This window comes from Mobula hypostoma, chromosome 11 (assembly GCF_963921235.1).
Source record: "Mobula hypostoma chromosome 11, sMobHyp1.1, whole genome shotgun sequence".
NCBI lineage: Eukaryota > Metazoa > Chordata > Chondrichthyes > Myliobatiformes > Myliobatidae > Mobula > Mobula hypostoma.
The window spans coordinates 65,364,447-65,377,146 of NC_086107.1; the positions used below are offsets into that span (position 1 = coordinate 65,364,447).

The 12,700-nt window shown below is 41.2% G+C and overlaps 1 protein-coding gene across 3 annotated transcripts in view; it reads right to left on the reverse strand.

The window, feature by feature from the left end:
• Nucleotides 1–512: 512 nt before the first annotated feature.
• The window catches only part of mdka (midkine a), an 84,040-nt gene continuing 71,852 nt past the window's right edge, over nucleotides 513–12,700 (reverse strand). For all 3 annotated transcript variants that reach the window (XM_063063238.1, XM_063063236.1, XM_063063235.1), the window contains exons 2-5: nucleotides 8,479–8,567; nucleotides 5,194–5,361; nucleotides 4,179–4,337; nucleotides 513–1,271 (exon numbers count right to left, since the gene is read on the reverse strand). In XM_063063238.1, the coding sequence (XP_062919308.1) occupies nucleotides 1,246–1,271; nucleotides 4,179–4,337; nucleotides 5,194–5,361; nucleotides 8,479–8,566 (441 nt within the window). In that variant the 5' untranslated portion in view covers nucleotide 8,567 and the 3' untranslated portion in view covers nucleotides 513–1,245. The remainder of the gene's footprint in view (nucleotides 1,272–4,178; nucleotides 4,338–5,193; nucleotides 5,362–8,478; nucleotides 8,568–12,700) is intronic.

A 12,700-nucleotide genomic window follows, 5' to 3' on the forward strand; every position in this document is an offset into this window, starting at 1 on the left:
TGTTGTAATGCTTGGTTATTTGAGTTATTTCATGTCATATGCCTGATTCTCATTACTATCACCTTCCTGTCAGCTTGAACCAGTCTGGCCATTCTCCTCTAACCTCTCTCATTAACAAGGCATTCTCAACCACAGAACTGCTGTTCACTGGATTTTTGTTTTGTTTCCCACACGATTCTTTATAAGCTCTAGAGATTGTTGTGTGTGAAAATCCCAGGCATTTTCTGAGATACTCAAACCAATGGTCAAAGTCACTTAGATTGTATTTCTTCCCCCATTTTGATGTTTGGTCTGAACAACAATTGAACTTCTTGAGTACATATGCATGCTTTTATGCATTGAGTTGCTGCCACAATATTATAATAAAGAGCAGGTATACAGGTGTACCTAATAAAGTGGTCACTCAATGTATGTATGTCAGTGAAAAAAAAAATGGATTCTGAATGTTCATTGAGCTATAGGACCAAGCAAGCACCTTCCACTCACCTCAGAAAGCACAGAACGACAGTATATAATTTATAAAAAGATTTTATTGAAAAAAACCTCTCATCCAAGATCTGTTCAGTAAATGGCAAACACTTAGCTCTGAAAATGTATTATTTTTCATTAGTTACTTTATGCTTTCTAAATTTCTAATTCACAGCTTTGAAATTAAAAAAATGTTTTAATTGTGTGGTTTTATTAAAAATTTCAATGTGTCAATGTCACGCATTGTCAAGACTACATCAATGTCAGTAGAGCAAAATGACCATTTTTCACATCACCAACTGCTTTAACATTTTTCTGTCATCCAAATCTAAATGAAACAGTTACAAATTATTTTATCTGAAAGGATGCTGGATGCGTTCAGATGTGAAGGTCAAAGACTGGGAAAAATGAATGCCCTAAAATTCTTCAAAGAATGCCGAAAAACGAAAAAATCATTTTGGAAGAGGTTTAACAGAACAATTGATACACAGTAAAAACTACTACAATTCTAAAGATCTGGAAGGCATTCTACACAGAAATTACATTGTTGCAGAAATGTACTGTACACATGCCAAAGTCTCAGGTTTATAAGCAATAAGAGACTAGAAAACAAAATCAACCACTTAAAAAGGTTGCTCCTTTACATTAAATTCTACAGATTAGAAGATTACAACAAAGCTTGGTGAAAGGTATTTTGGTGAGGGGTGGCTGTATAGATTGTGCTGCAGCTCAGATCAACAGAAGGTGGGTTATACTGTCAAATTTCTAGGAACTTCTTCACATCCCCTTCTTTCCCTTCTTACCTGTACAAAAAAAAGGCAAGAAAAAGATTTGTACTTAAGGTTTTAGAAAATCAACTTTCTCATTCACCTTCCTGGTGTTCGGACCACAGGTCAATCCTGCTCATTTTACAAACAGCTAATGATGTTCTGGTTAGTCTTCTGATTCCTGGGCTGGCAGGTTTGTCATATGAGGAATATTGAAGCTTACACACACTGGCACCTCAGTACCACTTAAGATGCAGTCCTGCTACAAAACGGCTAATTCAATCAGCACTCAATGAAGTTACTTTGTGCTGTGCTCGCATTGGCCGAGCATCCAAGACAAAATGAGCTCTCATTGGCCAAATGAATATGAACTCTACAGCCATGTTTGGCAAGCTGCATTTGGCCAGCCTGTCAACTGACAAAGCGGTAACCTAGTAAGTTTTGGTAACTTTAGACTTTCTTTTGAACTCTAGTAGTTTTCGTAAAAATGTACTTTTCCAGGGCCAAAAACACTATAATGTATCAATACTTTAAGGTTGCTGCAATAAGTGATACAATTGTAATCTGTCTGTCAGGTCTTATTAAAAGGTACAATATTCTTAAGGGGTTTGACAGGGTTGATGATGTGGACTTCCTGTCTCCCCTGACTTTGGTGTTTACAGCTAGAAGTCACAGCTTCAAAATAAGGAGCCATTCTAAACATAGTCAAGAAAAAATTTCTTTACCTAGATGTTAGGAATTTGCTACCCAGGAAGGCTGTTGAGACTCAGTTACTGAATATGTTTGAAACTGAGATGGATGTTTAAGACTATGCACTCTCGTATCCCTTCACACCTCCAGAAAGGCAGACAAAGCACAGACCACCATTCCATCAAAGCAGGCTGAACCACTGATCTTGCTGACTTGGTACAGAACATAAAACAGTTTAGCAGAGGAAACAGTCCCTTTAGCCCAAAATGTTGTTCCTAACTAATTAAACTAGTAACCTACCTAAACTAATCCCTTCTATCTACACAAGATCCGTTCTTGTATTTAGTCTAACATGGAGGAGAGAGCAATACAGCAGTCCAGTTTTATGCTTTTTATCACTTTTATTTCCATAATTCCATCAATGATCAATAATTCCCTATGATTACTTTTGCCTGCCCCTTAGTCCCAACTTTATGAACATCCACCAATGTAACTAGGCAATGGACTGTGAGGCAAATGGTCCTGAGTTCGAATCCGGGCGGCTCCTTGCACGCTTTCCATCTGTGCTGGGTTGAGCGTTGAGCAAGCAAGTCAGCCTCGTAAAAAACAGTCAAATGTTATGGAAATGGCAGAAATGCCACCTGATGCTCCAAAAGGCATGAAAAGGAACAGCGATAAAAACAAACCCAATGTAGTTACGGTTATTGGCATTCTGCCTAAAGCTCATCTCCATTCTCTGTCACATTAATCAGTTGCTGTATTGCTGATAATCTTTTTGTACATTATCTCAGATGAATGACGTATCAGTACAATTATTACTGCAGATCAATACTATTCCTTTCACTATATTTCTCTCCTCAGACCACTTCCCAATCACACTAGTCCCTTTGTGTTCTCTCATTTATCCAATTTAACACAAATCACATCCAACACCTGTGCAAGTCTACGAGAAAAATGTCACCTGTTTCTCTCTCCACAAATGCTGCCTGACCCATTGTGTGTTTTCATAGTTTCTGGTTTTATTTCAGATTTTCAGGAACTGTATCAGTAGCAAAGTTTTCATTTTTGTCTCTCACACTACCGCAAGTCCAACCCTTTTCAAACATATTTCTGAAATGCTTTGTTTCTCTAAAGTCCAAATCTCATACTACCCCATTGTTAAATTTATTATCAACAAGTGTTAATTACCAAAGATGCCCATGTACGACTCCCTATTCTGTTTGTTTACTCTGATCCTTTACGTTCAGGTATCTACTGTACTTGCTAATGTTCACTATATTACACCTTCCAATCGGGTCCTGATACCTTTCTGCCTCTCTACCAGCATTTCCTTATGTAAAAAGTTCATCTAAGGCACCCTGTTCAGCAACGTCTGCATCTGCACTTTCTGATACCCTCTGATAAGATCCGCATTCTCTATTACCTTTTCTTCCTTTGCTCTCTCTGCTCTGGGTCATCAGAAATTACCTATTAACCTTAATTTCATTAGTCAATCTGAATTCATTTCCTTGCTTCGTCAAGGTTTTTTTTTTCTTATGCTGATCCTTATTAACCTCTGCCACAAACAATTTCTACATTGGAAAGTTTTTAATGAGGAATTTCGTCTAATGTTTTGTTTGAGTTTTCTTGCCAGAGATCTTCATATACATTGTTTTTAAATTCCTTCCTAAGCTCCAGGAAAGAATGTAGAGAGCAGGCTACAACTCCATACCTACCTAGATTTAATTTAACATCCAATTAAAATAGCTCTTTTATCAACAGCATCTAAATATTTGGGAATAATACTGAATCCAGTTTATTTTTAATAATTTATTGCCATTTAAAAATTAGTTTTTGGTTGAAATTATGACTTAATATTAAGGTTTTTTGAAGAAACAACTATCATCAAGGACAAGGGTCTTTTTATTTGTATATAAGAACGATGCAACACAGGAACAGCCCTTCACCCTATTGTGAATGTGTTGAGCTTGATACCAGTCTAAATTAATCCCATCTGCCTGCATATGGTCTGTATCCCCTCATCCCCTGTCTCTCTATGTGTCCGCCTAAATGCCTCATTAAAGTTGCTATCACATCTGCTTCTCCCACTTCTATTGGCACTACATTCTAGGAACCTTTCACCAATCAACTTAGTTTACTAGTTTGCAAACGAGTGATTCGTCTTGGTTTTCAGTATCATAAGCCACTTACCTAGAGGTAGCTGATATTACATACACAGTTCCTGCGCCTGCCCTCAGCCAGGTAAGCACTCACCTTTTGACTTTGACTTGGATTTATCGCAGGGCTTTGTGACTTTCACTGACTGCTTACACTCCGCATTGAACAGAGCTTTTTTTAGGGTGCCATTACGAGTCTTGAGGCCAGTCTCGGTGTCACATTCTCCCCAGCTCCCAAACTTGTACTTGCAGTCACCTGTAAAAAGAGCTTAAGGTCAGCGAGTCAAGGGCCTGTTGATTTGAGCCCCTGTCTTTGGTGGGTCAATCACTTAGGTTTGGTTGCCACCCTGAAATGCTTTATGGTCATCCAGGTCCAGCGGCCAAAATTCAGTATTTGGCTGCATCGACCGACACTTGTGCTCCATTGCGAAGCCAAGCGTGAAAGTAAGCAGCCACATGTAGTGAGGGAGAATACATGCAAAAGTTTCCCAGAATCAGTAAAAACCAGAAGACTAAGGACGCAGGAATGGCGCGGGGAAAGACCATACGAAATTTATGAGCAGAACGCTAGAAAAGGCAAACAAGTGATTATCATTTGTTGTACAATATCTGAGTAGCCAAACAGTAGGCAGAAATGTTATTTTGCTTAACCAAGAAAAAGAAATGGTGTGATAACACTCAAAAATGACCCCATTATTGTAACAGTCATTCATTAAGCACCAGGCTCATAACCGTAGTGAGTAATTTAAAATAGCCACTGGAAATAATATACAATAGGGGTCTATGAGTCTGTAATATCAACCAGATGGCTAATTGTTTCCAAGAACGTATGGTTTTGGTAAAGTGAACGTATTATTTTGAGTAAGGGAGTCGGGGGTAATTGGCCTAATAATAATGTGCACCACACAAGACATGCTTCTCACCCCGCCTCCCTGGTATTAAGATTATCAGGGAGTTCCTGTAACTCTCGTATACCTCCCATTAGCTGGTTAAAAACTGCCTTAGGCTGGGATCTGACTGCAGATCTTTGCAAATGATGCATTTTGGTGGGGGCAGGGTGGAGAAAATAGTTTTGAAGAAAGCAAATCCAGCAGTTCAGAAAAATTACTTACCTCCAAACTGCCTCTTCCAGTTACATGGCAGTTTGCACTTTAGGATCTTGGACTCGTCGTTCTCTTTGCAGGTTCCCTCGCGGAGCCCATTGCCGCAGTCACCTGTTGCTGGCTCACAAGCTCCCCACTGCCACTCCTTACAGGCTGAGCTGGATTTCTTTCCTTTTTCTGTAACGGAGCACAATATCTCAGACTTTGTTCCGGACAGGGGGAAAGAGGTCTTCATTATCCTTTCATTTTAGCATTTGAATTAAGGTTGTTAAGGATACTGGGCACCACAGTGGCTCCACCTTACAGCTCCTATGGTGCAAGTTCAATGCTGACCTTGAGTGTGGTCTGTGTGGAGTGTGTACATTCTCCCTACGAGTGCTCAAGTTTCGTCCCACATCTCAAAGACGTGCGGGTCGGTAGGTTAGCTGACCGCTGTTAATTGTCCTGAGAATGTAGCTGAGTGATAGAATCTAGAAGGTGTTGATTGGCACATGGAGAATAAAATGGGATTAGTTAAAATGGATGTTTGAGGGTCAGCAGAGACTTAATGGAGCAAAGGGCCTGTTTCTGTGCTCTGGTTCTATGACCCTTGTAATAACCATCATGTTCATCGTCCTCCACCTACTAACTCAACCCTCCACACCACCAACCACCACTACTTTATTATTTCCTGTCAGTGATTTTATGTACGGATATTCCTGTGGCTAGCATCGCTCAATTGATATACAATCAATCCATGTATATAAGCTATCTCACGTATTTATATTTATTGTGTTTTTTATTATTGTGTTCTTTATCTTACTGTGTTTTCTTTTTGAGCTGCATTGGATCCAGAATAACAGTTATTTCGTTCACCTTTTCACTTGTATAATGGAAATGACATTAAACAATCTTGAATTAACTCTCTTAAGTGTGATCTGAAGAAAATAATTCACCAGAGAAGGGTTGGCTGTGTCGTTGTGTCGACGGGTGGTTGAGGTTACTAAACCTAGTGGTTCAAAGCACCAAAAAGGCAGCCAAGACAACCACAATGTTTGTCAACAGGGAGACTGATGATCTTGGGCTCCACTCAGCTGTGTACACATTAGAAGGTGAGCAAGAGCATTAAGAGATTTAGCAGGGTAAAAAATCTGAGAAAGAAATCACTGATCTGAAACATTAGATCTACTTTTCTCTGAGATGTGCTCAGTGTTTGTAGAGTTGCTTTTCTAATAGATCTACTGCATGTGTTTTCGATAATGAGGATAATTACCAGCTTTGGGAAATGTACCCTTCCAGATTTAAGACTCAAGAAGCTAATTCAGAATACATTGTGATGAGATTAAGATTCCAAAGGAAGATCAAACTACTGCATTTGATGAACTAGATTTCTAAAAGAAATGGAAGGAGGTTGAAGAGAAATTAACAGCAGCTTGCTAGTTTCCAAAATTCAAAGATTCAAAGTGCATTTATTATCAAAGTATGTATGTAGTATACAACCCTGAGATTTGTCTTCTCCACAGACAGCCACAAAACAAAGAAAACCATGGAACCCGTTCAAAGAAAAACATCAACCACCCCTGCATAAAAAAAATCTTGCAAACGGCATCAAAGAAAAGGAGTGAAAAACACTGAATATAAAGCACAAAATCAAAAGAGTCCAGGTATATCCAGTTCAGCTCAGTGTTCATTATCTGCAGGCCATGTGCTAAATAACGACAGAACCAGCAGTTGTTAAGGAATTACTTAGACTTTTGGAAATGGAGGTCCTTTCCTTTTGACTTGAACACATTGATGGTGCCATGGTAGGTATTGTATGGCTGTATTTCTAAATATTTCCTGACGAAAGTTATTAAGCAAGCGTATGTCTTCGAGCATGCAATATTGGTAAACTGTTTCACTTCCACACAGAGCTAAGTAATTAATCTTAATATCTGTAGTAGTTCGAGGCGGCGCACCTCCACCTCCTCAAGGATAATGAGGGATGAGCAATAAATGCCAGACTTTTCAGTAATGCCCACATCTCATCAAGGAATTAACAATCATCAGAAGATACAATTTTAAAGCATAGAAGAAGGCCGTTTAGCACATCATTCCATGCCTGTCAAAAATACAGAGCCATTTTGGTTACTGCATTTCCTGGTTCACTAAAACTATGTGAGATATGCTCTTCAACTGCTCATCCAAGTAAATTTTAAATGTCAAGAGGGATTTTCCCTCTATGATCCTTACAGCTAGTGAGGTCTGGACTCATTGTGAAAATATTTTCTTCCTCAATTGTCTACAATCCTTCCATCAACTGATGTATATCTAAGTTTGCGAGATATTGACCTGATGGATGAAATTCTTCATTCATCATAGGAACACGTGTTTGCCTCATTCGGGCACAGATGGGATCATAAGACCACCAGCACAAGTGAGCTCCCTGGTGTCCCAGCTCAGAATACTAGATGACGGACAGCAGACTGCAGAGATAGTTAACTGCTGTCTCAAGTACAGGGACCAAGCCTCCAAGGGATATGGGATTTGCCATTTCCATGTTGCACTTCCAGAGCTACCAGCCACTACTTGTGGTTGCAACACCCAGGAGAAGCACTGGAGTAGGGGAAAAGGGACATCTTAGACAGCTGGAGGAATGAGATAGCCTGGCTTCAAATCTACCTCAATTCACCAAGGGTGTTTGGTGAAAATCTCAATTCCCCAAGGGTGTTTGGTTTTCTTATATATTATGTCTTGCATTGAACTGCTGCTGCTAAGTTAACAAATTTCACGACACATGCCGGTGATAATAAACCTGATTCTGATTCTGAAATGAGTACCCCGTTGTTAAACACAAAATAATCTGCAGATGCTGGGGTCAAAGCAACACTCACACCACGCTGGAGGAACTCAGCAGGTTGGGCAGCAATCCGTGGAAACGATCAGTCAACATTTCGGGCCGAAACCCTTCGTCAGGACTGAAGAGGGAAGGGGCAGAGGCCCTATAAAGAAGGTGGGGGGAGGGTGGGAAGGAGAAGGCTGGTAGGTTCCAGGTGAAAAACCAGTAAGGGGAAAGATAAAACTAAGATAAAGCACCCCATTGATAAAACTACCTACCTGCAATGGATGGATGCAAAAAGAAACCATATTAAAATTTAGGGCACAGTTCCAGGTGTGGGGAGTGCAAAGATGCTCAGAACCAAATCCTAAGGGTCCACACTTTAAGACTTACCACGATCTTCAATTCACCTCAACAGTTTCTTCCAGACTGGGTTTTTGCTTGTGCCCTGCACTGACACAAGATAAAGCCCACTGATTCAGTCACGTTCCACTCACCTTTCTTGTTCCTGCCAGCCTCTGAGCTCCCTGCCATGAGGACAACCACCAGCACAAACACCAGCGAGAAAAGGACACGCGGCTGCATTCTGAAAAGAAACACAATAACCCTGGGTCATTTCCTCAGTGTCTAGAGATACAAATCAATAGTGTCTATGTGGGAACAAAAAAGTTTGATCGGTCCAGAAAAGAGACGACATTGAGCAATGGGCTTACTTCTAAATACCATAAGGTCTGAATCTGAATCAATAATGACCTTTACACAGCCACCCAAACCAAAGGTTCCACATCAAAGCATGCCATTTCACTTGCATGGGAACAATTCTGACTCAGTTCAAATAAAATTAATAGGTCTTGCAAACCTGCAAGGAGAGAAATAGTCCACAGATCTAATGAGATAATTTTGCCTGGATTGGAGATAGGAATAATCATGAAGAACACACAGTGATCAATAAGTGGACAAGTGCAGAGGACTACAGATAAAAGCAACAATTGCCTTTTAAAAGTCTTCGCGCATTCACTGTGCTGATTGTTTTGAGAGACCTGGGAACTATTGAACTACAAGGCATAGGAAACAAGATCATTTCAAAGTCTGCCCATCTGAATCTTTGGACTGAAGCTGATTCAAAAACGTGCTCTGCACACATGAAGGGTGTTCATTCAGTACAAGTTGCCAGCGGGCTTAGTGAAGTATGCAACATCAATGCCAGGATTGCCCCAGCATGTCAGTCCTGAACAAGCCACCGTTGTTTGCTAGGGTTCCAGGTGCACGATCAGTTGGCACCCGCCAGCCCTAGTTGGCTGATGAAAAGAGTAGATTATTTACCACGTTGTACTACAGTGTGCATCACTCCCTGTTCCCAGTGAAAAGCTTTAATCATTTAACCTTTGCCAGCTGGATGTCCCAAAGGCAGCAGACGGTCATTTTTTTGAAAACAAACATGTAGCATTCAATCACACTAACAAACAAGGAGACACCGACAATTTAGTTATTCAAGAAATCATAAGCACATGGGAAAGATTGAAGGGGAGGAATAGAATGGTGACTTCTCCTAACATTCATGATTAACCCTGTAATTTGTCATTAATTATAAACTGATTGTTACAGTTCTTCCATTTCCAGCATGTCAATACAACAAAATACTTTGTGCAGAATCTCTTGTGTTAACAAAATATTCTGATGGCTGAAATGTTTTGGGACACTCTGAAGTTGAGAAATCTAAATATGTGTTTGTTTTCTTTGCTTATGACAGGAAGAGGATATCGAGTTTACACTGGTTCTCGAAGCAGAACACTGTCATCAGCCCAATCCCCCACTTACATCTCTGCAACACACGTTGTCACATACGCCAACTAGCGTGGACTGATTCCCTTCCCACCGCAGCCAGTTCACAGCTTGCATGGCGTTTGGGATGGGGGAGGAAATGGAGTCAAGCCCACACAGTCATGCAGTGAGTGCTCAGAATCCACACACACAGCACAGGGGGTCAGAATCCAACCTGGGTCACAGGGTTTGAGACTTTCCCTTCTGCGTACCCTTTTCGCTGGAAAATAATAAATATTTGGCAAAGACTGAGAGGTTTGAGGTGGCACTGCAAAACATCATCAGTACACATTGCTGATAGAGAGGGAGACAGCATCGGAGTTGTTCTATCAGAACAGTCGAAGTTTTAATGGGCATCTTGATCAGCAGGGTCCAGTGGACTGAAGTGTCTGTTTCTGTCCTCTATGGCTCTCTTGACTCTAATCACTATCCTGGGCTGGTATTAATTTACCAAGTGATAATATATTACCAATACACCCACACTCCAGTTATCTACACAACGTGCAATCCTAGCCTGAAACATCAACTGTCACTCTTTTTCATAGATGCTGCCTGACTTGCTGAGTTCCTCCAGCACTTTGTGTGTGTTACTTGGATTTTTTTCAGCCATCTGCTGATTTTCTCTTTGTTACGTAATCTACTGGATCAGTCCCACCTTAGTACAATTGGAAACAATTCCTTGGTGTTCTCATCTCCACCACCTCTGCCTCTCCTTCCTTCAAACAACTTTGTCACATTCTACACGCTTCAGAGAAAGCTTGCAGCAAAATACTCAGCAGCTGTGACCTCTGATCTTTCACCTGTGAGTGGCTTCAGACCTCAGGCATGAAGGCATTTAGTACATGTTTAAACTAAGAACTCTGAAGTGGCTGAATAACTGGAATTTCAAGGCAGAAAGGCAAAGCCCATCACTAATATTGGACTGCTGGAGCTAGTGAGGTTGTAGCACTACTTCTGGGTTCAATGACTATCACTTTACATATGTTTAACCTTTGGGACATATTTAATATTCAGTGCACAAGGTCAAATATAAGAGATGTTTAATGAGAATAGATCACCTTTCCGATAATGCTCATGTCTTCTGTGAAGCAAATGGATATTAACTCTTGAAATGCTGACTCTAGTTCACAGTCACCCTGCTATAAGATGTGTTATCACATCAGTATTGAGATGCGTTGAACAGCTTTTAGTAAACTGTTCAATATCTGAGTGTGGAATATAAAACTTTATGTTCATTCTCTGTGTTGTTGAAGATCAGGTAAGCAATTTTATCTCCACGTTCTTGGCTGCCTTTGTGCCATTTGGTATATTCATTCCTCTGAATCAGAGATGAAACATGAATTAGAATCATAGATTTGTTGAATTAAGTATGAAATAGACCAAATTATAGAGGTCAGGGGTCAGCCATGACCTGACTGAAATCACAAGGTCTCATCCTTCTCAGAGAATTCTCGAAAATTTTATTAACTGTAATGGTGCGTGCGCGCACACACTCACTATTCGCTGTGAGATTTTCCAACATCACCAACCCATTTCCCCTGAACCCATTTCCACTGAATGTGCCAACTTTTTAGCTGTGTCCTCTGTTCCTTTTGAGATCTGTGACGTCCCACAAGCTCAAGTATAGCTTCACTTGTGTGCCTGCATTACTTTGCCCATGGAGTTCATAGTCACAGATATTCTCAGAGTTCACTCAAATTCCACACTTAAGGGAAGTTGACTTTGTCTACTTTTCTCTTAGTGCACAGGAGCCTGAATAATTGACCGTGGGGAAGTGCAGACAAGTGCTCAAATGCAGAGATTCTCTTTCCACTCATGCTGCCTGACATATGAGGTATTTCCAGCATTTTCTTCTTCTATTGCAGATTTAAACAACCTGTTGATGCTTGATTTTCATGCAGAGTTTCATCAAGTCCTGGCGGAGACATCTCCAGGAATCGATTGCCAGGAGTACCCAGCCAGGATTTCTGAAGGACCTCCATGCATTCCTGCAAAAATAGCATCCATTCTGTGAGTACTATTTCTAGTTACACATTGGGCAACCTATAGTCTTCCATTTGTGCATCTGGTAACTTCCTCTGCTGTCTTTGCAGTGGGTTGCCCCCAAGTTCTCTGAAGAATGTAAAGCAAGGATTCTCGGCATTGCCTTCATCCCTGGCTTGGGAACTCCCACGGAGCTTCCTGAGCTTGGTCAGCACCAAGTCGTATTGCTGAAGGTTGAACATGTGTGACATCCAGCTGAAGGCCACAGGAGGGGCCCTGGGCAAGTCCCTGGGCAGCGGCAGCAGCATTGCAGCAGATGGATGAGAAGTGGCATGTGATACCGCAGTTGGCCAGGTTGACGGGGAACGGCAGCTGGAGGATTCCAGTGGCACGCCGCGAGCCACCAAGCCTTTGTTTACCACTTTTCCTACCTTACCCGTCAGCTCCCAACGTCTCATATCACTCCGACAGCTCCCATTTAGCCATCTTGCCTCCTCACCTGGATTCACCCACCAACTGCCAGATTGTACTCCTCCCCTTTATTCTAGCTTCTGCCCCCTTCCTTTCCAGTCCCAATGAAGAGTTTTGGCCCAAATCATTACATGCTCTTTTCCCTCCACAGATGCTACCTGACCCACAGAGTTCCTACAGAGTTTTCTTTTTACAGTCATAGAGAAGTACAGAAATATACCTTTCGGGCCAACTAGTCCATGCCAAAATCATTTAAACTGCCTACTCCCATCGACCTGCACCGGAACCATAGCCTCTGTATCCCTACCATCCACGTACCTATCCAAACTTCTCTTAAGTATTGAAATTGAGCTCACATGCATCACTTGCACTGGCAGCTCGTTCCACACTCTCACCACCCTCAGAATGAAGAAGTTCCCCCTCATGTTCCCCTTAAACTTTTCA